This window comes from Triplophysa dalaica, chromosome 17 (assembly GCF_015846415.1).
Source record: "Triplophysa dalaica isolate WHDGS20190420 chromosome 17, ASM1584641v1, whole genome shotgun sequence".
Lineage (NCBI taxonomy): Eukaryota > Metazoa > Chordata > Actinopteri > Cypriniformes > Nemacheilidae > Triplophysa > Triplophysa dalaica.
This window is the reverse complement of record NC_079558.1, coordinates 21,199,994-21,227,695: the sequence shown is the minus strand read 5'-3', so window position 1 is coordinate 21,227,695 and position 27,702 is coordinate 21,199,994. Positions and strand designations below refer to the sequence as shown.

At 37.8% G+C, this 27,702-nt stretch overlaps 3 protein-coding genes across 3 annotated transcripts in view; 2 read left to right on the top strand and 1 right to left on the bottom strand.

Annotated features, from left to right (window-relative positions):
* The window catches only part of LOC130438685 (deleted in malignant brain tumors 1 protein-like), a 28,546-nt gene extending 25,831 nt beyond the window's left edge, over positions 1-2,715 (bottom strand). Inside the window, exons 1-6 of the mRNA XM_056770766.1 lie at positions 2,593-2,715; positions 2,367-2,439; positions 2,239-2,265; positions 1,763-2,093; positions 1,405-1,703; positions 412-506 (exon numbers count right to left, since the gene is read on the bottom strand). Coding sequence (XP_056626744.1) covers positions 412-506; positions 1,405-1,703; positions 1,763-2,093; positions 2,239-2,265; positions 2,367-2,415 — 801 coding nt within the window. The 5' untranslated portion in view covers positions 2,416-2,439; positions 2,593-2,715. The remainder of the gene's footprint in view (positions 1-411; positions 507-1,404; positions 1,704-1,762; positions 2,094-2,238; positions 2,266-2,366; positions 2,440-2,592) is intronic.
* A 2,615-nt stretch (positions 2,716-5,330) lies between these two features.
* Positions 5,331-6,775, top strand: LOC130438684 (deleted in malignant brain tumors 1 protein-like). The gene is made up of 6 exons (XM_056770765.1): positions 5,331-5,495; positions 5,634-5,706; positions 5,809-5,835; positions 5,981-6,286; positions 6,361-6,537; positions 6,735-6,775. The coding sequence occupies exons 1-6, from the start codon at positions 5,493-5,495 to the stop codon at positions 6,773-6,775; spliced, it is 627 nt and encodes a 208-aa protein (XP_056626743.1). The 5' UTR covers positions 5,331-5,492.
* Positions 6,776-17,379: 10,604 nt separating this feature from the next.
* On the top strand, positions 17,380-27,433 carry LOC130438780 (alpha-tectorin-like). Its single transcript, XM_056770946.1, has 24 exons — positions 17,380-17,438; positions 17,985-18,127; positions 18,353-18,631; positions 18,710-18,802; positions 18,891-19,044; positions 19,401-19,654; positions 19,733-19,879; positions 19,968-20,541; positions 20,644-21,227; positions 21,316-21,883; positions 22,002-22,606; positions 22,692-23,244; positions 23,351-23,547; positions 23,715-23,924; positions 24,037-24,222; positions 24,314-24,603; positions 24,961-25,232; positions 25,581-25,697; positions 25,786-25,970; positions 26,108-26,268; positions 26,396-26,638; positions 26,807-26,969; positions 27,089-27,191; positions 27,295-27,433. Exons 1-24 carry the CDS (start codon positions 17,396-17,398, stop codon positions 27,396-27,398), a joined length of 6,228 nt encoding a protein of 2,075 aa, XP_056626924.1. The 5' UTR covers positions 17,380-17,395; the 3' UTR covers positions 27,399-27,433.
* The last annotated feature ends 269 nt before the right edge of the window (positions 27,434-27,702 follow it).

The window sequence follows — 27,702 nt, the reverse complement described above, 5'->3', positions numbered from 1 at the left end:
TGGCATGGGTGGACACGTTCAGAAAAAAGGACTGTAATATAAGAACTGCAACCTACTTCAGAAAGGGAGCAAAATCTGGATCAAGTACTCAGATACCCAAGTGGTGATTCTTTCCTCATGTCATGTGGGTGTCAGTTCTCCATGTTGGTGTTTCTTCCTTGAGATGTTACTCGTGAAGTCCATGGCTCTGACCAGTGCAGTCATGTCACATCAAACTCAAGCCAAGTCAAAGCTTGTCCTAGAGATTATTATGTCTACAAACCGTGCGATCGCAGGCCCTGTATATTGTGCAGGTACCTTCTGCTCATAGACTTGACATGTTTATCATATTGTATATAGGTAACATCATCCTGCTCGCATTTGCAATCAAATCCAATATAGATTATTAAAACACTTCATTTCCCAAAATACTTCAGCACTCCAAGTGTGGACCTCTGTGACAACTACACAAGTTTGGATGAACCCTGGAGATCCACTGATCATAATTACAACCACACTGTGTGATTCTGCGGTGGTACAGACAAAAACATTTGTTTAGTCTATACTACTAGGTACTTTTACAATACAGACTGGGTTAAAAAGAATTTCATTGACTAAAACAGTAATTGATCATTCTAACAAATGCTCAAACCTAGTCGACTGAAACTTGACATTAGAAAAGGAGAACAACAGCTTGACAAAAGACTAAAACAGGCCAGCATAAACAGTCTCCCATTCAAACTAAGATTAACAACTTAAACCTTGAAGGCAAACGAAAGCCTTTTCAACTATAGGGCCATTCATATTTCACATCTGAAACGACAAATCTTATCTTTGTGGGAAAACTGGAGCTTTAAGGTTGTCATCAGCAAATGATAGACCTGCATAAATATCCAAATAGAAGCGATATTTTGATTAGTCAATGGAGCTTTCAGTCACACACAAAAAAAAGACATTACAAGCAATATTAATAGGATGCCATTTATTTCATATTAATCTGTTGTTGTCGGTGCTGCTGCTGTCGGTGCCGCTATCAGTTCAGCTAGAGAAAAATAAAGATTGTTAATCAGAAAGGTTTAAGTTCCAAAGTATTATAACTAAAACCTGCCTTATTTTGTTCTCAAGACATTAGGGATTATTATGTAGTAGCCTAATAGTATATAAAAGCTTTAAACTGTTCCATTATAAACTGGTTAATGTTTCAAAGGGGAAATGAGTAATAGATGCTTTTTGTAAAGCACCTACTACAAGTAAGCTCCATTCACTTGAGTTTCAAAATGTTGTGGTCCTGCTGTAAAGCCTTTAAGGACTGTTCAGTAGAGCACCATCAGGGGTGCTCCATCAAAACCAACCTGCTCAACCTTACTGCAAGAAACACTAAAATAAAGGATGAATAACACCACCAAATAATAATGATCAACTCACCCTGGCAGATGACTCCAGCATCTTCATCATGTTCATGGTTGTGAGTTCCCCATGGTGGTGCGAAGCAGTTTTGTAGTGACGTTTCATTTCCTCTACACGCCACATTATCCAACCATATCGGTCCTGAACCTTGTCCAAAATAAGAACTGCCCGTTGCCTCTATAGCAGCACCACAGCCCAGCTGTTGACACACCACTGCAGCATCTTTTAGATCCCAACCATCATCACAAACAGTTCCCCAAACTCCTTCATGAAGAATCTCCACTCTTCCAGAACACTCACTGCTCCCATTCACCAGCCTGATATCTATCATCAACAAAATCAATATGAACATGTCACTACAGGATGGACGCCACACTTCATTTTAATGAGGTTTAACTCACCTTGGCAGATGACTCCAGCATCTTCATCATGTTCATGGTTGTGACTTCCCCATGGTGGTGCGAAGCAGTTTTCCAGTGACGTTTCATTCCCTGTACACCCCACATTATCCAACCATATCGGTCCTGAACCTTGTCCAAAATAAGAACTGCCCTTTGCCTCTATAGCAGCACCACAGCCCAGCTGTCGACACACCACTGAAGCATCCGATAGATCCCAACCATCATCACAAACAGTTCCCCAAACTCCTTCATGAAGAACCTCCAATCTTCCAGAACACAAGTTGGTACCATTCGCCAGCCTGATATCTATTAGCATCACAATCAATATGAACATGGAAGAATGTCAATGTTTTAAATGCTATGACCCCTATTCATATTATTGAGAAACATGTAAAGCGTAATCATAAAACAATTAATGTAGTGGGGTACACATCATCAGCCTACATATTACCTGTTCCTCGCCCAATCACGATACCTCCTGCGGTTAAACAATATGCGCATAATAGGTTAATTTAACAAATGGAAAGTTATTTATGAAAGCTGCCTACTGGTGCTGTGTTTTAAAGGTGTAAAACTCACCATTTATCAGCAGCAGTATCGACACACAGAAGAACCTCAGAAACTTCATTGTGACAAGTGTGGCCTCTGACACCTGCATATATGCACAATAACAGGAGTTACACAGATTATTGTTTTCAATAAAAAAATTTTTTTTTGAATCATATCGAATTAAATAAGTAGCCTACAATATACAGATTAGTTGGCCAATTTGCAAACGATAAATGAGAAAGACTTTTATCTTTACCTGTAACTGTACTTTACCGCTTCAGCGTGACTTCTCTCTTCACCAAGTTAACCAACACACACTGATGCTGATCGGAATCCTTTATATACTGCTCGATGTGGGTCGACCGCAGCTGAAACCAAAACTATTTCCAGGTGTAACAATTATCAATCACAGTCGCAATCAACCTTGTTAACTATTTTCATGAGTCACTTTTGTTTCAGCATGAATTCGCCCACTATCTCCTATATAGTGAACAATTTCGGACAGTGACGTAATATATCCTGCGTCTGACAGTACTGACGTGGACATTCTTCACAACGATTATTACACCTGTGTGGCTTTATGGATTTTTTGTAATGGTAAAGTTCATTGTTACATTATTTGCCACATTTATTACATAAGTTTTAAATAAAGAGAACAAAACAAAAGATTGCCATGTTTCTGTAGAATTACATTGCATAAAGGGAACTTAAATGATTTCATATATTTATTTAAACAGGAGCGCAGTACCAAGAAAGCCACAGTACACTGTGAAGACAGTGAAGCATGGTGGCGCAAGCATCATAATATGGGGAAGATTCTTATATATGCACTCTAAAAATGGCTGGGTTAAAAACAACCCATTTGGCAACCCAGCGCTGGGTAAATATTGGACAGAACACATACTGGGTTAAAGTAATTATTGGATTATTGAAAAAACCCAAAATGTAGTCATTTGAACTAATCATGTGTTTAATTCTTGCTGGGTTATTCTTAATTTATTCTGTACTTCATTGCCAATCAAGACAATTGACATTTGTTTTAAAAATATTAATTTTTATTTGACTTTAAAAATAATTGTTAATAAAAATGTCAACTTTTACACCCAGTAACAGCAATATTTTTAGATTTGCATACTTAAAAGAAAACAGTTTAGTTATAATACATAAAAATGTTTCATATCAAACATTAACAAGCATTATAAATAACATTATAAATGACTAATAAACATACTCCACAATATGTAGCAACAAATGTCAATTAATAAAACTAACTAAAGACATATAAATTATGTATAACACATTATGAATTACACCACTTAATACACTAAGAAACCACACGTGCAGCAAATCAACTCATTAAATACAGGCTCCCACACTCGTCTTTCTTTAATATGTGCACAAACCTTGAAATGTTTGGTTTAAAACAGAGTGCGCAACATAATTGACTGGCGCTTAATATCCAGAGTGGACACCGAGAGAGGCGTTCCTGAACCGTGAATGCTTGCCCGCGCTCGCGGGGCATTCGCCGGTTTGACTCAAATTTTGTTAAATTCTCACTAAATTTCATAAACTTAGCTTACATGTGACGGGGTACACTAAAATTTTATTAATTCGCATTTTCGCGCATCTTCAAAGGACTATGCGATGTCAATTTATCTGTAATGGTGATCTGAGGTAGTTGCTGGTCGTCTAAATTACATCACTAATGTTAGTTAAGACACCGTTGCCTTGCAAAACGTTACAAATTATGCTTATTTCAATAAATATTCAATTAAAACGTAAAACACTTAGCTTTAAATTGCTCCAGCCAGTGACTTTGCCCCTTTGTTCTTTATAAAAATGAAAGTTGCGAAGTACACTCAACGTCTTCAGGGCGGTAAGCCCTCGAGACTCTTCAAATAACCCAGCGGTGAGCAGAAACAACCCAGCACATTAACCCAGCGGGTTTAACCCAACACCTTGAAAACTAAAACTATACCAAAAAGTGTTTAACATGTGGAAAAATAACCCAACAAAACAACCCAACGGACTGAACCCAGCGGTATGTGTTAAAAAATAACCCAGCCATTTTTAGAGTGTTGTGTTGGGCCTATTTATCGGATTCCGGGATCATTGATCAGTTTGAGTACATAACAATATTTAAAGGATTATGTTGTCTTATGCCGAAGAGAAATGCCCTTTAAAGGGGTGTTAAAACAAGACAACGACCCTAAGACGCGAGCAGCACCTTGGATCCAGACCAACAAGATAAACTTTAAGAGATGGCCAGCACAATCTCTAGACCTTAATCCAATGGAGAATGTGTGGGGTGACATCAAGAATGCTGTTTCTGTGGCAAAACCAAGAAATGCAGAAGAATTGTGGTCTGTAGTGCAATTGTCCAAGACTGGAGTACCTGTTCACGGGTGCCAGAAGTTGGTCGACTACATGCAACACAGATGTGAAGCAGTTTTCAGATATTGTGGCTATTCAACTAAACATTAGATCAGTGATTCACAAGAATGCCAAATCTTCAATCATTTTTCATTTTACACAGCACATGTTTGACTTTTTAAAGAAAAATTCAGACACTGCCATTTTTTTTGAACAGCAAGAATCCTTTTTCTTTCTGTAGAGTATAAACAAATTTGATACTTTTCTTCGTGCTTTTGTTTAGAATAGAATGTGTTCCAATGAATATGTGTATCGATCTAATGTAATAAACGTGACAAATAATATAACAATGAACTTCTCCATTTATAAAAACGAATATATTACGCCAGTGTCCGAAATTGTTCATTCATTTTCATTCACTTCTTCCCCATAATAGTGGACCAGAACTCGCTATACGGGGAAGAGTGAATGAGTGAAGAAGTGAGCGAATTCAGACGCAGTTTACGAATTTGGACAAGACTACAAAATGGCGGACACCCGTTCAGTGCTCTAGGAGATAGTGGGCGAATTCATACACTGCTGAAACAAAAGTCCCTCATGAAAATAGTTAACAAGGTTGATTGCGACTGTGATTGATAATTGTTACACCTGGAAATAGTTTCGGTTTCAGCTGCGGTCGACCCACATCGAGCAGTATATAAAGGATTCCGATCAGCATCATTGTGTGTTGGTTAACTTGGTGAAGAGAGAAGTCACGCTGAAGCGGTAAAGTAGCTACAGTTAATGGTAAAAGGCTTTCCTCATTTATCGTTTGCAAATTGGCCAACTAATCTGTATATTGTAGGCTACTTATTTAATTCGATGTGATTCATATTTATAGAAAACAATAATCTGTGTATTTCCTGTTATTGTGCATATATGCAGGTGTCAGAGGCAACGCTTGTCACAATGAAATTTCTGATCTTCTTCTGTGTGTCGATACTTCTGCTGATAAATGGTGAGTTTTACACCTTTAAAACACAGCACCAGTAGGCAGCTTTCATAAATATAACTTTCCATTGTGAAATTAACCTATTATGCGCATATTGTTTAACTGCAGGAGATATCGCAAATGGGCGAGGAACAGGTAATATGTAGGCTGATGATGTGTACCCCACTACATTAATCGTTTTATGATTACGCTTTACATGTTTCTCAATAATAAGAATAGGGGTCATAGCATTTAAAACATTGACATTCTTCAATGTTCATATTGATTGTGATGCTAATAGATATCAGGCTGGTGAATGGTACCAACTTTTGTTCTGGAAGATTGGAGGTTCTTCATGAAGGAGTTTGGGGAACTGTTTGTGATGATGGTTGGGATCTATCGGATGCTTCAGTGGTGTGTCGACAGCTGGGCTGTGGTGCTGCTACCGAGGCAAAGGGCAGTTCTTATTTTGGACAAGGTTCAGGACCGATATGGTTGGATAATGTGGGGTGTACAGGGAATGAAACGTCACTGGAAAACTGCTTCGCACCACCATGGGGAACTCACAACCATGATCACGATGAAGATGCTGGAGTCATCTGCCAAGGTGAGTTAAACCTCATTAAAATGACGTGTGGCGTTCATCCTGTAGTGACATGTTCATATTAATTTTGTTGATAGATATCAGGCTTGTGAATGGGAGCAGTGAGTGTTCTGGAAGAGTGGAGATTCTTCATGAAGGAATTTGGGGAACTGTTTGTGATGATGGTTGGGATCTAAAAGATGCTGCAGTGGTGTGTCGACAGCTGGTCTGTGGTGCTGCTATAGAGGCAACGGGCAGTTCTTATTTTGGACAAGGTACAGGACCGATATGGTTGGATAATGTGGGGTGTACAGGGAATGAAACGTCATTACAAAACTGCTTCGCACCACCATGGGGAACTCACAACCATGAACATGATGAAGATGCTGGAGTAATCTGCCAGGGTGAGTTGATCATTATTATTTAAATGAAGTGTGGTGTTTTTCATGCTGTATTTTAGTGTTTCTTGCAGTAAGGTTCAGCACTGATGGTGCTCTACTGAACAGTCCTTAAAGGCTTTACAGCAGGTCCACAACATTTTAGAAACATTAACCAGTTTATAATGGAACAGTTTAAAGCTTTTATATACTATTAGGCTACTACATAATAATCCCTAATGTCTTGAGAACAAAATATGGCTGGTTGTAGTTATAATACTTTGGAACTTAAACCTTTCTGATTAACAATCTTTTTTTCTCTAGCTGAACTGATAACGGCAGCGGCACTGACAACAACAGATTAATATGAAATAAAGGGCATCCTAATAATATTAATTGTAATGTTTTTTTGTCAAATTTTTGCTTGTGACAATCTCCATTGAATAATCAAACGTTTCGCTTGTAATTGGTTTATGCAGGTCTATCATTTGCTGATGACACCCTTAACGGTCCAGTTTTCCCACAAAGATAAGATTTGTCGTTTCAGATGTGAAATATGAATGGCCCTATAGTTGAAAAGGCTTTCGTTTGCCTTCAAGGTTTAAATTGTTAATCTTAATTTGAATGGGAGACTGTTTATGGTGGCCTGTTTTAGTCTTTTGTCAAGCTGTTGTTCTCCTTTTCTAATGTCACGTTTCAGTCGACTAGGTTTGAGCATTTGTTAGAATGATCAATTACTGTTTTAGTCAATGAAATTCTTTTTAACCCAGTCTGCATTATATAAATACCTAGTAGTATAGACGACACATGTTTTGGTCTGTACCACCGCAGAATCACACATGGTGTAGTTGCTGTAGTAATTATGATCCGTGGATCTCCAGGGTTCATCCAAAGTGGTGTAGCTGTCACAGTGGTCCACACTTGGAGTGCTGAAGTGTTTTTTTTTTTTTTAATCTATTACATGCGATTTGATTGCAAATGGGATCAGGGTACTATTACTTATATACAATGATAAACTTGTCAAGTCTGAGCAGAAGGTACCGGAGCAAAATACAGGGTCTGGTCAGTTTGTAGACATCTCCAGGACAAGCCTTGGGTTGGGTTTGATGTGAAATGACTGCACTGGTCATAAGAGCCGTAGACTTCACGAGTAACATCTACTCAAGGAAGAGAAACACAAAGATAGAGAACTGACACCCACATGACATGAGAAAAAAAACACACCTTGGGTATCTGAGCGCTTAATCCAGATTTCGCTCCCTTTCTGAAGTAGGTTGCCGTTCTTGTATTGCAGTCCTTTTTTCTGAACGTGTCCACCCATGGCACTGCCACCATTTTTTGTTTTTGCAAGCGACTTGCGTGAATTCGTTTCGACACCAAGTAAGCAAAGCATAACTGCTGTTGTTGGCTGCAAGGACCAACACCGAACACTGTTCTCGACCTCACGCACTTAAAAATATGAACTGTTGCTGTTTAATTAAACCATAGATAAAAACTTCTTTATACCCCAAAACGTTTTATTGTCTGCTTTACTTTAGTGTTTGACTGGTCAATTTAACACTGAGTAAAATGCAAAACTCAATATAAGACCTATTGCTGAGTTTACTTAATATTAACAAGTTTATTTTACACGACTGGTTGAGGGAAATTCAGTTCTCAGCATGCATTACGCAAGCATGCTTTTGGGCAGTAAATTTCAAAATGTTATATTTCAGTAAAGATTCATTTGTTCATATATCTTTGAGGTTTACAAGAAACATCTTGCTTACAATTAATATCTGGAAATAAAGTTAAAGCTAACTTTGAATAACACTGAAACATCTTAAAAATCATTGCATTGTCATTTTTTCAGATAATTAAAAGGGGAAAGTGATGGTTCTCCTACATTTTGTTAGTGCTCTGATGATAATTAAATGTGCTACTATTAAAATCCCAAAATTCATGCACTGATTTTTAATGAAACGTATGATTTCCAATTTTCTGTCATTGAGTTTGGCCTGAGATCTCTATGCATCTACAACATTTTCCCCAGTGGGTGTCGCGTGCATGTAGTGTTTCGAACGCTTCGAAAACCTGAATCATGTTTCGGTTCAATTGATTCAAAGCTTCGTTTCTCCCATCACTACAGGGTGAGCAAACGTGCAGTCTCTGTGATGAGGGTAACAGCTGGCAGGTGCGGGGATATCAAACGCGTTACACGTGAGGGAGCGTGGACGATCGTGGGAAGTGAAGTCCATGGAGAAACACTGGGGAGATAAGGGGAACAGTGTCACAAGTTAGCTGTGTATGAATTAAGTCACTTGTTTCACTCGTTCACTCTTCCCTATATATAGAATGCCAAATAGTCCACTATATGGGGAAGAAGTGAATGAAAATGAGACAAACATTTCGGACACTGACGTGATATATCCTGCGTCCAACAATTGTCGCAGACATTCTTTATAACGATTATAATACACCTGTGTGTCTTATTGTAAAATGGTAAATTTCATTGTTGCATTATTTGTCACGTTTATTATATTATTTTTGACAAAGAGAACAAAATAAATATTTGCCACGTTTATTTACACTTAACGTTACATTGCATTACGTTAAATAAAATGACTTAATATATTTAAAATAAAACACTGATATAATTATCATTCATTTAATCTGTTTATTCTCAAAAATTAGAAAATAAGTGTCAACAAGAACAAACATCCGATGTACACTCGCTCATTCATATTTCCCATGATACAATGCGAAGGTCTGATTAGAATTAGCCGGAGTGACTGTTAATGCCACAAGTGTACGTTTTTAGACTTGTTTGTTCTTGTTTACAGTTAGTTTTCTACTTTTTGAAAATAAACAGATTAAATGAATGTTATAAATATCAGTGTTTTATTTTAAGGGACACTTGTTTGACAACAGGTTTTTTCAGAGGATGATTTTCCTCTCGAAATGAATTTCAATGCTATTATTTTTAACAGGCCCGCTACAATAAATGATTCAAGTACACAGAATTATCAGCACGCAAGTCATTTCTGTTGGGAGTTGTTGGTTTTCTATTACTCTACTTCACCTACTAGTAAAATATTTGCCATAAAGCAATATAATTTCTACCAAAAACAGTGAATGATCTGGTTAGTAATATTGGAGTGCTATTACTTTGAACATAACTGTATATGTACAGCAAATGGTAGTGAAAAAATCTAATGTGTGATACTGCCACCTTTTGGCCACAGGTATACAGTACAACTGTCTTATCTGATTCAGAGTGAGTGAATAAATGACGTCACTGTGTTACGGGTGAAAATGTGTTCCATCTCCTCCTGGTGGCAAGATAAGGATGCTGCAAAGACCCAAGTCCTTTCTTTCAAAATTTTATAGGCTACTGTACATGACCCTTTCAAGTAAATACATTATTTGCTTTTAATTGAAGTAAAATATAAATTATAATTATTCATTGTCTTTATTTCTCAAATCGAGTTGAAATAACAGTGGATGTCTTATTAAGTTGCAGTGGTCATTCTACTGTGTTTTTTAGTGTGTTTTTTCATCCGTGCAGTTTCAATTGCCTAGAAACGTCTTGATATTTTACTTTCAGTTCTGGATGATTTGAAGAATGTTGCTGGTATGGTGCTTTAATTGCACATCAGAGGGTGGTGAGCACTGACTTCTAAGAAAATCCAAATGTTCTCATCTTCTCAAAACTGTAATGAGAGGTGTGGCCACACACGCTACAAACTAGTGCGACAGTGGTCCACCCAGTCAAAGACGCCACAATATATGAATAGACAAGTGCGCTATAAATGATACCTTACAAGGAGTGCCACCTGACACTGTAAACTCAAATGATCAAATGAACTTGTGAATAGAAAATTAATGACACAAATGATATTACTTTATTTACTTTTTATACTTTTTGTGAGTGAACAAAAATCAGATTTTATGTAATCTGGACCTGTCACTTTAAATACAATATGTTTGTATGCATTCTTCTCACAATTTCACGTTTGTTTATATTGACATTGCTGGAATGGATATGGGGAGATGGTTTTTGAGTTCAGTTTCTTTAGTTCTTCATTTCTTTTCATCCAAGAATGAATGAAATACTAATAATATACATATAGGCAGGGGGACCTCCATCAAATTTCGCATAAAATAAGTAGAGTGTGACCGACAACATTTGATCAAAAAAACATTTTGATTGAATGACAGACAGAAATGATTTTAAGGGACAGTTCACACAAAAAATTAAGCTTCTGTTACCTGAAGTAATCAAGCTGTGTACTGTTGATTTGTTTAAATTAAAACTGAAATCTTATTTAAAATTAACACAACTTTGTGACCACAGAATATTTTTCTTCTTTAATTCTTTTGCTATCCTTTGCTCTTATGGGTAGTGTATAAGTAATTGTTCCGTATATGTACATGTGTGTTTTAAATGTATGTTTACCTGCCGAGGGAAATTAGCCTTTTGGCTATACGGTAAAATGCATGATATGGATACGTTAATGTTATAATTGTACATGGTCCCCTTCAAATATACTTAATATTATTATTATTAGTATATACTTAAATAATATTAATAATAATAATTTGCCCACCCTCGAGTTGTTCCAAATCTGTATGATTTTCGTTGTTCTGATGAAAACAGAGAAAGATATTTGGAAGAGTGCTTATAGCCAAAACGTTCTTGGCCACCATTGACTACCACAGTAGGAAAAATGACAATGACAGTCAAAAGTGACCCGGAACTGTTTGCTGTCCCACATTTTTCAAAATATCTTCTTTTGTGTTCAACAGAAGAAATACACATATATACATGCCATGTTTATGCTCAAGAACTGTTTGGTTACAAGCATTCTTCCAAATATCTTTCTCTGTGTTTCTCAGAATAAAGAAATTTCTACATATTTGGAACAACTCGAGGGCGAATAAATGATGACGGAATTCGATTTTGGGGTTACTGGTCCTATAAATACATTTAAAGTGGTTTTTTTATTCATCAAAATATTCAGATTGTCGTCCTCAATATTTCAAGTAAAGAGCAAATAACCAGCATACAAAACGTATGTTAACTAATGTGGAGGATATGAGATAACATGACAATAACAAACTGATGACGTTCATGTAAACACTTTAAATTGATTTCATTCGATATCTCAGGAAGTGAGTCTGGGCCTTCTGTGTGATCTTACCTAACACTTATGTTTTCTATATAATCAACAATGACACGCATCCTCAAAGGCAGGGCAGGGCCAAAAGACAACAAACTGAGTATTTAAACCCACTATTGATTTATGTGACAGCTGCACCTTGATGACACAGTAAAAATGCGGGTTCTCTGAAAGCAGCCTGCACGTCTTTTAAAGAAAGCATATTTCTTTTTACCTCCATTAATTAAAAGACAATAAACCTGTCCAAAGACTTCAGCAGATCTGATAATTATACTGTCATTCGGAGAAAGTCACGCACCGCGACAGTTTACACACGTGTCATGAAGACTATCAAAGAGGAAAGTGACGCTACATGACTTGACTCTCTTTCACTTCATTTTATATCTGATCAGGTGAACAGGGTTACTGTATTTTTAAACACTGTAGAAGAATAAAAATAAAATATGCTTTCTCTAGAAAAGAGCTAAATTGCTTTCGCAGAAAGTGAGCAGCTGGAGTAGGTCAAGGTTTACGTCCATCATTAGAAGTGGGGTTAATGACACATTTGGTTGTCTTTTGGCCCTGCCCTGATTTTGTCCTGAAAAGTATGTACACGATTAAATATTGATGAAGACACAAACTCACTTCATGACATCTAAAAATAAATCAGTAAGTTAGTTTTTCTCTGGTATTGTGGTATATTGAGCGCAGTCTGTAAGTTATTCACATATTAGTTAATTTTTCATTTGGACAGCTGAAAGTACTGTCAACATTTTATAAAAGTGCTTCAGATCTGGAATTACATAAATCCTATTTATTTGTATAATCATGCTTGTTAATTGTTATTATCCCAAAATACACTGTACAACTTTGCTGTAATTTTCTTGCGGGTTTACCAGTAACTGTCAATTTAATTTATAATTTTGTTTAAAATTTTGTCCAGCAAAGAAAGTCCATGTAGACTTAAGCTTCAGATCACAGGTCAGCGAAAGGCGAGGAGAGACAAGAGGGGATGTCAAATACAGTTTATCACAGATGTAAATGTGTGTGTGTTCCTCACGATTATTTGCTGTAAAAAAATTCTTAGTCTAACTCCGATTATGCTTGATAAGATGATATCAAGTAAGATCGTGTAAACAGTTTTGTTTTATCGGGGAAAGCTCTTAAACCGCGTAAACATACCCGCTAGAGGTAGTTTTTTGCTCATTGCTCCGATTTCTCGCTGCATGTAAACGGCTATAGCATTTGTTTCTCAGTTTTGTTTGTTGTTTATGTGTGACAGCTCAATAGTAAAAGTCCCAAACGGGAGTAACATCAAAAACGCATAAAAGTCCGCTCTCGAATCATGCAGTTGATGTGGAAACGACTAAATGAAAAACCATTGCTTCGTTTGCAGATACTGCGGACACGAGAAGAGATATGAAAATACAGCTTCTGACAGATTTCCTGTGGAATTTTTAATTACTAAACAGACTATCGACGATGACGTCACTGCACGCGAGAAAACCGTCAAGTCTGAAACTTCCATTTAAACACGGTTTCCTGCACAGCCGGTTTATTACTATGCATGTAAAAACGTGAAAACAGGTTTCCTTTAAGCAGATTTTTTTATGTATATCCGTTTATTTGCTGTATGTAATCGCACACATTGTTGAAGTGAACGGTTTCATCAAAACCTTTCAAATGGTACTTAAGTCAATCATTGGATGCGTCTGCTCAACAGTCCAGCAGTCAGGGTAGGCCTACTGATCAGTGAGTTTATTTTGGGAAAGGTACCGATCGCAGAATCCTTCGACTAACATTAAAACATCAGTTCCCTTAATTCTCCAAAGAAAACAACATTTTACACACGGATTTTTTTTTAATTGTAGAGAGAAAATAGATGCAATGTTCAAACGATGTCAGATAAAGGAACATACTGCTGGCTGAGTTCTTGTGTTAAAATATTAAAGGGAGAGTTTTCCAAAATAATGAACATTCTGTCATCGTTTTTTTACCCCTATATGGTCATCATCTCCCTCAAAAACATTTTGAAAAAGTAAACGTTGGTAAGCGTTCAATAAACAGTATTGTGTCGCTTCTACTGAATTTACAGAATACCAATGCAAGTCAATGGGGACCGCCATGGCTTGGTTCCCGAAATTCTTCAACATATCTTCTTTTGTGTTCTGTGGCAGAAAGATACGCATAAAGGTTTGAAAGACAAGAGTAAAAACATGATACACGTATTTACTTACAATTTCTTTAAATACTTCAGTCGGTTTCCAAAGATAGCTAATGTCATTCTGTGACCTTTTAAAATGTCAGTGATGATAGGGCGGGGTTTTGATTAACACAGAGAAATACAAGAAAGTCAAAGTTAATTAATTTGGAAAGAAACAAATGTCCTACTACAGTTTAAAAGTTATCATTCACAAATATGTTTTCATGGTTGTATTGAATCAGCATTTAATTTTCTTCATGAGTGGTGTGTAACATGACGTTACATGACTTACTCTCATTCTCTTCATTTTATATCTGATCAGGTAAACAGGTTTGTTGTATTTTTAAACATTTTCGAAGAATAAAATAAAATATGATTTCTTTAGAAAACAGCTTAATTGCTTTCGGAGAAACAGAGGAGCTTAAGTAGGTCAAGGTACAGGTGACACGTCAATCATTAGAAGTGCGGTTAATTACACATTTTGTTCTTGGCCCTGCCCTGATTTCATCCTTTAAAGTTTGTAGACGATTAAATATTGATGAAGACACAAACTCACTTCATGACATCTAAAAATAAATCACTTTGAAGTGTGTATAGCTTATGAACAGTTAGTTAGTTGTTCTCTGCTTTTGCATTATAACGAGTCCGTTTGTTATTAAAAATATAGTTTATTTTTCATTGACACAGCAAAATGTACTGTCAGAAATTAATAAATGCAATTACATAAATACTATTTTTGTAAAAGCATGCTTTTTAAATGTTCTTACCCTAAAACACATAGATAATGATATTTAAGAGATAATGCATATGTCTATGATTTGTTTTAAATGTTAACAAACCAACCAACAATTGGTGTTGACAAATTTTTGTTGACAGGAACATTTTTAGTAAAAGACAAAAATACATTGTATGGGTCAAAGTTATCGATTTTTCTTTAATGCCAAAAATCATTGCGGTGCAGTGTAACACAATGAGAGTTTTAATCTCATTGCATGTGTTCTTGCTTCTGGTTGGTGAGTCTTGACTTGTAAATTTTCTAGCTTAAATATATAAAAACTTTATTTTTGTGAGTGGATGGCCTGCCACAGTGCCCCTGATTAACAACTTCAGAGGCAATTTTCTCAATATTTAGATTTTTTGCACTCTCAGATTCCTGAGTTTGAAACGGTTGTATCTGTTATAGATACAGTCCTATTCTAACAACTTATACATCAAAATATATCTTATTTATTCAGATTTCAGATTGTAAAAATCTCAATTTCGTAAAATTGACCTATTAAGACTGGCTTTGTTGTCCAGGGTCACATACAATTCCAGAGATTTTAATTGAAAAAAGAAAGTTCAAAATACACATCAGTGTTAATAAAAGAAATGGTGCTATATAGCACTTAAAGTGGCTCTTGACTCGTAATAAAAGAGGAACCACATTAAGTGCTATATAGAACCACATCTTGGTGCTTCCGTGGTTCTTCAGCGGATCTTTGGCATGACCGATGTTCTATACAACACTGCTTCCGTGTAAAGAACTTGTTAATCTCCTGCATGATTCTTAAGTGGATCTATAGAGCACCTCAATCCTCAAGCACCACTGAAGCACCAAGATATGGTTCTGTATGGCACTTGAGCATACATGCCAAGAACCACTTTTAGTCAAAGACATTAAGAAACAGGCATTTGTCTTGTTGCATGGCAATACATCAGTGTGGACCAAATTTCAAATAATCGTATTATAAAACACAATGTCACAGTAGGTTTTGAGAAGTCCAGGGATACATCATACATTCAAGAATGTTCAAAGTTTACTACACCCTAAATTACAGACTGAAATTGTTACTCAGTGACAAAAGCCGAAACTAATTACCACCTTTCAGTGAGAAAAATGTTTCTGGGAATCAAATGCTTGGCTGTCTATGACGTGTGAAGATGCTGTATCAATCAAAAAACATACATTTGTTAACCTGGACTACCCTGGTCGTATGGGTCAATTTTACGAAATTGAGAATTTAGCATAATCTGTAAACTGAATAAATATGATGTCTACTGATGTATGAGTTGTTAGAATAGGACAATATCTGGCGGAGATGCAACCATTTAATACTATGGTATCTGAGAGTGCAAAAAAAACTAAATATTGAGAAAATTGCCTTTGAAGTTGTTCATCAGGGGCATGTGGCAGGCTATCCACTCACAAAAATCAAGTTTTTATATATTTAAGCTAGAAAATTTTCAAAATATCTTCATGGGACATGATCTTTACTTAATATCCTAATGTTTTTTGGCATAAAAGAAAAATCGATAACTTTGACCCATACAATGTATTTTTGTCTTTTACTAAAAATGTTCCAGTGCTACTTAAGACCAGTTTTGTGATCCAGGGTCACACTCATGCCTCCAGCCTCATTCTCAATTGTTGACTTGCTAACTACCAAACTTGATCTACTTTTGTAGTTCAACGTATTTTATGTTTTATTATTTAATGACTATAATTGAAATAAACCCAGTTTTAAATGTACACAATTATAAGAATCGAACATATTCATTTTGCAGTTATAATGTTAATATTCATTCTTGAGGTTAGTTTGTTATTCGGTTCTGTAGGTTCTGAAAATTAAAATATTTATCCGGCGCCGTGGAGAATGAGAAAGGACAAGATGAACAGCACCATACAATGTCAAAATATGACTTGTGCAATGTCGAACGCTATTGATCTTTGAAGAATATGCCCCATGTAATTACAGATGTTCTAACTTTATATATAAAACACGTTGACATGTATTGATTTTTAGTGTTATTTTATGTAAATAAACGGATTAAAAAGTTAAGAAAGTTGTGTTTTTTTAAAGATCCCTTGAATTGAATGATACTTTGTCGAACCAAGAATGCTTCATCATCGCTGTGAAAAACCTTTCAAGCACCTTTATAGTGTATTTGGGTACATTTGTGCAAGTGCACGACAGAGAGAACCTGTTTGTGCGTGTTTGGGGGTGGGTAGGAACTTGACATTACGTCAAAACTAACATGATCAATTATAGATCAAATATAGAAATGCAGTCTATAGGAAGTATTTAAATGTATTGCGTGGAGTACATAAATACGTTGCTCCGCCCACATGTTATTCAGCTACTGGTGAGCTCCTAAAACCAGCAGTTCCACATCACTAATATCATTTAACAGTTGAAGAGCAAAACTCACTGGCATTTCTCTACAGTAGCATCTCATCTCAGGTAATCACAAAACTTTTCCCATTGATCTCAAATCATCTGTTTCATTATACATTTGATTTATTGTAATGAATTCAATCGCAATATTTTTATATAGAAACACATCACCTGGCATTTTTATGTAAGATTGGCTGATGACAAATATTATATGCATATGTGTGTGTATACAGATGGCGGTGCAGTGTAACACAATGAGAGTTTTAATCTCATTGCATGTGTTCTTGCTTCTGGTTGGTGAGTCTTATTCACATTAATCCATGTACATGACAGTATATTGGTCAATTTAATTTGATTTAATCAATCAAGACAGTGTTGAACAAATCTTTGATATTAAATTATTTAAGCTGTATTGTCAAATTGAAAAGTACAACTATCAAAGGTATGTTTTTTATTTAACACTTGTAATACATTTAAAGTAGGGCTTCATTTCCATACAACAGATGATCAATGTTGATAGATTTATCAATGGTCTTTTTTGTGGAAACGTCTCATATTTTACCAGAGTAGAGTTTAAGTCCAGATGAATATTTACCATTGGTACTTAAGAAGTAACTTGGTTAAAATACTGTGAGCTGTGGTTAATAGTATAACTCAAGTGTACAAGTCTAAGTAATTTTCAAATTTAATTGTTATGTCCTTGCACCTACAAATGAGCTGCAATTTTATGAGCTTGAAAGTTTTTATATGACATTAATTTACAAAAGTGACATAATGTGTCATAAAAATTCAGAATTATTAATATTACATGTAGGTAACGTTTTTTTGTGTTATTAATTTCAGTCAGTTCCAATGGCACGGGCAGCCTGTTTTACCCATTTGGAACTGGAGACACACAGACTGAACGTTCTGATGATGGAAGTTCTCCGAAAATTAAACTCCTGCAACAATTTAAATTTTTTGGACACAAGTTCAAGCACATGCATGTAAGTGTTTGAGAGAGTGCCCGTAACTGAAGGTCACCTGTGGCAACAAATAAACATTTACTGAATGTGGACTGTTACAAATACTTTTGCCTTCAAATGATCTGAACTCTTATTAAAAATTATTTTAAAAAAAGAAAGAAAGTTTGCGGCTATGAATAAACATGACAGGATTTTCTATATTTTATTAAGTTCCTGAAGATCATAATAAATCCATATCTTTTTCAGGTCAACAACAATGGACACTTGACGTTTGATGGGTCATGGGACAGCTACAATCCATATGCCTTCCCAGCTAATGGCGATAAAGACATCATTGCTCCATTCTGGACTGATATCGATAACCGTGCAAACGGCATTATCTCATATCAGCAGTACACCTCTGGTGATGTCCTGACACTGGCTACACAAGACATCAACCAATATTTCCCCGACCTGAGCTTTTCTGCTTCATGGATCTTTGTTGCAACATGGGACAGAGTGGCATATTTTCCACAGTCAGGAACAGTAAGAAACTCACTTCCCTGCAGTCCATTAAAACATAATTAAAGTATAAAAGATTGAACAATGTTCACATTCCTACAGGAAACATCTTTCCAAGCGGTCTTGATTTCAGATGGCAATCTCTCATTTGTTATAATGAACTATGGTAGCATTGCGCCAACACAATATGTACAGGTATGAACATTATAAGAAATTAATTAAAAACTGTGTAATCTGTAACTAACCAAATAAAAAGACATGTGTATATCTGTCTTAACAATAGGCTGGTTATGACACCATCGGCTCGAGCCACCATTTCTCAATCCCTGGATCATTTCAAAATGATTCCACGAGACTAACATACAGCAGCAATGTCAATGTAACAGGCAGATGGGCCTTCAGGACAGATCATGGGTCAGAGGGTTGTCAGTTCAAAGGTATATAAATGCATATTTGGCATATTTTCATAGTTGAACAGCGATGTACCATATTGGTGACTTGCTGAAGCAACCCTGTTTTAAAAGTCTAGCACTGATTGTACAATTTGTTGTGTTTTGGGTAACGGTCCTCAGTGTTCAGTTGGATGCTTATGGTTACACCAGGCTTCTCAATCTACTTAACTAGAAAGGATTGCGTGGTCAACAACCTTTATAAGAAGGACTATCCAGGATTTTTTTTCTCCTGAATACAGTTTTACATGTCACTGGTTCCAAGCTGCAAGTCAGCAGGGTTTCTAGTGATTAAAATATAGATTTTGGTGATAATATCAATAATGCGTTAATCCTTGTTTTAGGTTTAGCAGTGCAGCTGGGAGATTCTTTCTGGAGTGATTCCACCTGTCAGGAGAGATGCACTTGTACCAGAAGTGGTCTCAAGTGCAGCCAGGAGCCCTGCAATTATTCACAAGCCTGCCGAAAAGCCGCATTCCAATACTCTTGTCAGAACATTAAAAGGCAAACCTGCACCATCTCTGGAGATCCTCACTATAACACCTTTGACAACCAGATCTTTCACTTTCAAGGAACTTGCACTTATGTTCTGTCTGAGGTTAGTTTTTAATTAATGTTTCTTTGGCTTAATATTTTCATGTTTTTGGAGATACTAAATCACTGTATCATTTTTTAGGCTTGTGGAAATGGTTTGCCGTACTATCGCATTGAGGGCAAAAATGAGCACCGTGGTAGTACACACGTGTCATGGACTCGGATGGTCAGAGTATTTGTGTACGATGAAGAAATTGAACTAAATAAGGATCACCATTTTGAGGCAAAGGTTAGTACCACTCTATGCCGTAATGCTGCTGATAATTTATTCATGTTTGAATTCTCCCGACAGTAATTCTCTTGTTAACACTTTCCAGGTTAATGGCACCTTTAGAGCAGCACCATTCAGTCTGCGTAATGGATCCATCCAGGTCTTTCAGTCAGGTTTTACCTTGGCCGTCAGCACAGACTTTGGTCTGGTTGTAACATATGATGCACATAGCTGGGTTTCCATTTCTTTACCTTATGAATACCAGAATGCCACATGTGGTCTGTGTGGGAACTTTAACCTGCATCCTGAAGATGATTTCCGTTCCTCTTCTGGGAAGATACTGAGTTCAGATGTTGACTTTGCCAACTCTTGGAAAGCAGTGGGGGACACAGACCCAGAATGCCACAGTGTCAGGTCCACAGGTCTGGCTGGTTGTAGTCTTGATGAAATTAATGTTTACAATAACAAAAACCACTGTGGAATCCTAGGAGATACTTCTGGACCCTTTGCTGCCTGCCACTCTGTGATTTCACCACAGACATACATAGAGAACTGTGTCATTGATATTTGTGTAGGAGGGGGGTACCAACCCATCCTGTGCAAGGCTCTCAGTGTGTATGCTGCACAATGCCAACAAAAGAGGGTACAACTAGGCCAGTGGAGACAGCAGGGATTCTGTGGTAAGGACCTTGCAATGTATTGTTTCGATGATGCTTTGCACAGACCCATTACATATCCGTCAAAGATTTGTGCGTATTCATGTCTATAACATTTATTTCCAGAGATTCAATGTCCTGAGCACAGCCATTTTGAGCCCCAAGGAACAAGCTGCCCTGCAACCTGCAGTGATCCCTCTGCCCCAATGAACTGTCCCTTGCCCAATCAAGAGAGCTGTATCTGTGATGCTGGGTACATTCTCAGTGCTGGGACATGTGTTCCTGAAGCAGACTGTGGGTGCAACTTTGAGGGATTCTATTTCACTGAGGGACAGTCAGTAGTGTTGGATGAGGACTGTGGGAAGCAGTGTGTTTGCAGCAACAGGACAATGATCTGCCATCAGCACCAGTGTGGTCCAGCAGAGGTGTGTGAAGTTAATAGCGGTGTTAGAGGCTGCAGACCTACCAGATATGCTTCCTGTTCAGCTGAAGCCCTAGGAATCTATCATACCTTTGATGGACAAACTTTCAAATATCCAGGAGCCTGTGGACTGACCCTTGCAAGGGTAAAAGAACCATCCCAACTACCATACTTTGCTGTTACACTTGAAAAAGTACCTAGAGGTCTTGACAACTTTACAAGATTCCTGAAGTTTGACACAGAAGGAGCTCAGATTTCCATAGAAATGGGAGAAGGTCACATTGTACAGGTTAGCCAAAGTCCCCTTTCCTATAAATTTGACTAACGTTAAACGTCTATGTCCTAAATATGTTTTTGCCATTCAATCTCCTGAACAGGTGGATGGACAGACAGTTGGTTTGCCAGTCATGGTTGACTCCAGTCGAATCCGCATCTATCAAAGCAGTGTCATGGGTTTTGTTCTGGAAACAAGCTTTGGGTTGACCATTAGAGCTGACTGGCCACACATGGTCCAAATCATGGCACCAGTCACTTACAATGGTACACTCAGAGGTCTTTGTGGGAACCTTAATGGAAATATTACAGATGAATATATAAGCCCTGATGGTGTCCTGCTGGATAACCCCCAAACATTTGCCGACAGTTGGCGTAATGGGTCCCTCTCTGCCCACTGTGAGGACCCAGCTGACCTCTGGGAATCTGGACATTATCTGAACAGCCAGTTCAGTGAACAGTGCAACATCATGACCTTACCTGATGGACCATTTGCTGAGTGCAGCACAATACTACTCCCTGCACAACAAATCCGGAATTGCATTCAGATGCTGGAGCAGACAAGCAGGGCAAGGGCAAGGGAGGCTCTCTGTGATGCCCTGCGGGGATACACTCTGCTCTGCCAACAGTATGGCATTGCAGTTGGAGAGTGGAGGAATGTTACCCAATGTGGTTAGTATCATATAAATTACAGTATATGAGACCTAAAACTTGTTTAGTTTATAACTTTTCATGGAGCTACAAAGTGATGATCATTTCGCATTTCATCATTGTGCTTTTTTGATTTCAGAACTCACCTGTCCACCAAATGCCCATTACGAACTGTGTGGCACATCCTGTCCTGCATCCTGCCCTAGTCTCTCGTTTCCTTTTCTGTGCACCCTGCAGTGCCAGGAGGGATGCCAGTGTAATGATGGGCTTGTTTTGAATGGAGATCAGTGTGTGCCTCCCATAGGCTGTGGTTGTCACTACGCTGGACGTTATCGACAGCCTGGAGAGCAATTCTGGCATGCTGAGGAGTGCCAGTCTCTGTGTGTTTGTGATGGGATTACTGGAAATGTCCATTGCACACCATCATCTTGCAGTGAACAGGAATTCTGCAGTGTGGTGGAGGGAGAGTATGGCTGCCATCCCAGTCCACATGCTAGTTGTTCTGCTTCAGGAGACCCCCATTATATCTCTTTTGATGGGAAATACTTTGATTTTCAGGGCACATGTAGATATGTGCTGGCCACAGTATGTAATGACACTCGTGGTCTACCACACTTCCAGGTGGATGCAAGAAATGAGGCTTGGCAGGAAATGCCAGTGTCAGTAACTGCTGAGGTCTTTGTAAACATCTCTGGACATCTCATAGAGATGTCACAGGACATGGATGGTTTTTATACTTTTAAGGTAAGCATATCCTATTCAATGTAATTTACTTTAAATACAATTATCTAATTTTTACAAACAAGCTGTTGGATTTATATTTAATCAGGTTGATGGAGAGACCAGAAACCTACCTGTTAAATTTGACTCTGGTCGTGTAACTGTCTCCTTCATTGGACAACAAATACTTGTTTCAACTGACTTCGGTTTGAGTGTGACTTATGGCTTCTGGATGGTAAACATCATTGTACCAGCAGACTACAGAGGAGTTACGTGTGGACTTTGTGGCAACTTTAACGGTCGTACAGAGGACGACTTCATGACTCCTTCTGGTTCTTTGGCTCCTTCAGTGGACCGGTTTGGGGCAGAATGGAAGGTTGAGGACGAGATGCCCTGCATTGAGGGGTGTGGAAATAACTGTCCTTCGTGCCAAGATCACACCATTGCTAATGGCCTGTGTGAAATCATCATAGACAACCAGGGCCCCTTTAGCTTCTGTCATGCTTTTGTAGATCCACAAGCGTACTTCAAAGACTGTTCATATGATGTTTGCCTCACTGCGAATTGTAGAGATGTATTGTGCTACTCTACCCAACGCTATGTGAGGGCCTGTCAGTCTTCCAATGCTGTCGTCTTCCCCTGGAGAGAAAATGCATCCTGTGGTAAGTGAAAAGGGACAAATAAAGCCACAAGTCATTTTATGACATTATGTTAAACCTTGAAATACATGTTTGATCATGAATCTTTTTATTTTGTTACCCTTGACAGTCATGACATGTCCAGAGAACAGTCACTATGAGCTGTGTGGTACAGACTGTGGTCGTACATGCAGCAGAGCCGTTAATACTAGTTGTGAACACGCATGTACAGAGGGATGCTTCTGTAATGATGGATTTGTGAGGTGTGGAGAACTATGTGTACTTGCAGATGAATGTGGATGCTCACACAACGGATTCTACTATGATGTGAGGGTTGCAAAACTATGTTTTTTTGCCACGTTTGTTTGATGGAGTAATGGCTAAAACTGCGAACAGTGCTTTAATATAATGGGTCTACATTATGGGTCAATTTCCATGATTGTATATTTATTGTAAATACTCTTGAATTTAATCTTTGTTGTTATGTTTTTTAGATTGGTGAGAAGTTCTGGAATTCAGAATGTTCCCAACACTGCGAGTGTTTTGGCACAGATGATCTGCGTTGTTCTGCATCATCTTGCCCTCCAGCCACAGAGTGTACTGTCAGAAATGAAAATCGTGGCTGCTACGGTGAAATGTCCACTTGTATGGTGTGGGGTGACCCTCACTACATCACCTTTGATGGCGCTGTGGTCCACCACCAGGTATGAACTGATTGTTATAAATCTAACAAGAGTCCAAAGATCACGCAACTTTCTTATCAACTAAGGACCCTTTACTCTTGATACTGATGATAATTGTGCATTGTGTCATCAGGGAACATGCTCATATGAGATTGCCCAGACTTGTAACGTTACTGAGGATGATCTGGGATTCCGTGTGGTGGCCACCAACAGACATCGTGGAAACATGGCTGTGTCTTTTGTGTCTGTAGTGGATGTTTGGTTGTCTCAACATGGAGAACAGACACGCATCACTATTGAGCAGAACAGAAAAATCCAAGTCAGTAATATTTCACAGTGTCAATACAAATGCATCCGTCCTCATTTTCCATCTTTGGTCTCATTGGTGTCTTGCTCAATTGTCTCTCCAGGTTAATGGAATTTACATAAGCCTGCCAGCATTTCGAATCAATGATCTAGTAGAGGTGCATGAGGAGCAGGGATTCGTGGTCATCAATGCTTTTAATAAATTAATGGTCAATTTTGATGGTGATAGCATTCTTGTAGTCAGACTCAGCCAAAGTTTTAATGGATCAGTAAGCGGAATGTGTGGCAATTTCAATGGAAACCCCGAAGATGACAAAGAATTACCCTGCGGGGGTCTTGCGCCTAATGATACTGTGTTTGGCAACAGCTGGAAATCAGACATCAGCACAAGAGGGTAAGAAGTTTACAACCTTAGAGAAGTGCCTCTAATATGGCGGCACAAATAGAGTTGTTCCAATCATTCAAATTCTACAGCATGTCTTTGCAAGTTAATCAGTCACTTGATCTGGTGGACTCTGGACAAATTTACAAATTTTAAAGTTCCTACGTGGACAGATTGCATGACATTCCCTCATCTTTGTTTTATGCTGTCAGTTACTTACTTTCGTGACCATGAAACAATACTTGATTGGTATCTTGGTCTTGAAATAAAGCCGGTTGAGAACCATCGCTTTGGGCTTTATGATATGTTGATAAAATAGTATAGCCATCTACTTGACCTCTGGTTTTCTTCATTCTGGGTCCTATTCAGCTGTGGTGCCAGTGACCAGACCGCAAATCCTGATGATTGTCCATTCAAACAGGAGTATTCTGATTTGTGTAGTATTATCACCAACACCACAGGACCCTTCCATAAGTGCCATCATCACGTCGATCCTGTACCTTACTATGACTCCTGCGTGTATGACCTGTGTCTCTACACACCGGAAAATGGCATGCTGCATGCCGACGTTCACGCCTATGAGACGGCTTGTGTCTACTTGGGCATACAGATCCCAGAATGGCTTTCCAGTCTTCGGTGCTGTAAGTTGAAATCCTCGACTTCAAATCATAGTTGTAGAAAGGACACAATCATATACAGACTGCAATGTTTATTTACTGTTATGCTGGCGAACATTGCAGTCGTCTGTAACTATTTCTGATATCAAGTGACGAGGATGCTGCATCATTTAAGAACAGCGACCTACTCTTGTTGGTATTTTGAAAATTGTATGTGAACAATTAGAGTACAACGAATCTTAAATGTACAGTAACAAAATAAGTTTTAATCAATTAGAAATGGATGAGGAATTTTAGCGAAAACACGACTCAGTTTGTCTTGATGTCTTGTTTAAATGGATTATTTATTTCATTCTGTGGTTCTTTTCTAAGATGTGAGAGACCCCTGTTCTGAGCTCAACTGTACTGATGATGAATGGTGTGGAGAGAAAGATGGTGTTTACGGCTGTTTCTGCAATGAGGACCATAGACCCAATCCCGACACTTATGGTTCGAATCATTCCTCCACAAATTCTTTTCTGCAATTATTTACCGTTTAATTTACTTATCCTGTCCACTTGTTTGTCTTTTCTTTTAGATTTCTCTCAAACTTGTTTGAGCAGTTCAGGATCTATATCTCTGTCTCGCTGTCAGCTGTTTGAAGCTGGTTTTTCAGCTAATGTTCTACATCTCAATGACCCCAGCTGCAAAGGAACGATCCAGAATGGAAGAGTGCAGTTTCATTATGATAACAATAAAGATGTTTGTGGTGCCAGTGTTGTGGTAAGACACAATACATGCCATATGCTACTATGCAAATTTGTATAGGCCTGCATAGTTTTCAATAAAACGAATTAGATTGAATATGCACAATTCTGTTGTTTGATTTGTTCTAATATGGGTATATTTCTGAACCACAGGCCAATGGCACTCATTTTATCTATGAGAACTTTATTCTTGGGACATCAGAGTCAGCCGAGGGTCCCATTAGAAGAGAAACAGATTTGCAGCTATCTTTCAGTTGTATTTATCCTCTAAGCCAAAACATTACCATGGAAAAGCAGATCAACCCATTGGAGAGGTAATACTTTATTTCAGCATCCAGATTGCATCTGATCTTCTCCATTATCCAGAAAGAAACAAATTCATAGTATTCAATCTCTAAACCAAGAGTTTACCCTTAAAACAACGTTCTTCTTCTTCAACAGCCGTGTGCACAAGAATCTTCCTTCTGGTGAAGGGAGGTATCAGGTTCGAGTAGTTCCATATCACGATTCAGACTTCTCTCAGCCCTTCAGCGGTGACGTGGACGTTCAGATAAACAAACCAATTTTTGTTGAGGTCGGTGTCGACGGGGTTGACAGCCAGTATGCTACAGTGATTGACACATGTTGGGCTACACCTGTGAATGATCCAGATTACAGTCTGCGCTGGGATCTCATCACTGGAGAGTAAGAGACATTCGATTGAAGATACCGTACAAAATTAAACAAAAAATCATTTGTCTGCACATTGTTGTCATGTAAATGTACCTTCAAACTACAAATCTTACAACAAATTCACATCAGCACAGTGTGATCAAATACAGAGATACTAACAATGTTTTGAAATATTCTCAGGTGTCCTAATACACATGAAAGTTCAGTGAAGCTTTTGCAGAATGGTGTCTCATCGTCCAGCCGCTTCTCTTTCCGAACGTTTAGCTTTAGCTCAAACTTCACAAAGGTTTATCTCCACTGTTCAGTTCATCTTTGTCACAAAGCGACCTACAACTGCACAGCGGTAAGTTCACAAATGCAATGTGATTTACTTTATATCATTAACTTTTTTAGTTTATTTTGCACTTTGGCTGTGTTCATGGAATTAGATGCATTTCTGACATTTTGTTTATCCACCCGAAGCATTGTTATCCTGGATGCCGACAGAGGGTGGGGAGATCTCTGGATTTCCACGACACCGCCTCCATATCCATGGGTCCTCTGGTCCTGTCGAAAAGGAGTTTAGGTAACATTCTTTTATTTTATACTGGAGCTCACAAATGTGATGGCGTATTAGTTATTGTGCCACTTTCTCATGCACTAAACCCTTTCCCGTCCGGCATTCACAGATACATGGGCCATAGACAGATGGATGGTATCCAGAGCACCAGGTCTGTCTGGATCTTTAATAATCCTGCTGGTTTTACTCCTGAACACCTGCACCATCTTCTAAAATATTTACACAAAAAAAATTGAAGTGATTATTTCTTTGTCATTGTCATCTTATGTTGTAATCTATGTAACATTTTAACTTATTTATTACTGTAAAGTATATTCATGTAAAAGCGTTATTAAATGTACGTTGCAGTTGTAAAATAAGATTGATTTTAATGATCTCTTATTTATAAAGGAATGGATTGTATATAAAACAATTGTCAATAAATAATTTAGTATTTCCTAAGGCTTGTTTTTGCAAAACTATTTCTATACTAAAAATATCAATTGTAATTTTGATAAATTATTAATATAATGATTTT

Excerpts from the sequence above, each read along its gene's own strand:
- LOC130438684 (XM_056770765.1), top strand. Across the intron at positions 5,707-5,808 it reads GATACTTCTGCTGATAAATG|GAGATATCGCAAATGGGCGA; the intron begins GTGAGTTTTACA and ends GTTTAACTGCAG. Across the intron at positions 6,538-6,734 it reads CAGTTCTTATTTTGGACAAG|TAAGGTTCAGCACTGATGGT; the intron begins GTACAGGACCGA and ends TGTTTCTTGCAG.
- LOC130438780 (XM_056770946.1), top strand. The coding sequence starts at position 17,396 with ATGAGAGTTTTAATCTCATTGCATGTGTTCTTGCTTCTGGTTG. Across the intron at positions 18,632-18,709 it reads ATTTTCCACAGTCAGGAACA|GAAACATCTTTCCAAGCGGT; the intron begins GTAAGAAACTCA and ends ACATTCCTACAG. Across the intron at positions 27,192-27,294 it reads CCTGTCGAAAAGGAGTTTAG|ATACATGGGCCATAGACAGA; the intron begins GTAACATTCTTT and ends CGGCATTCACAG.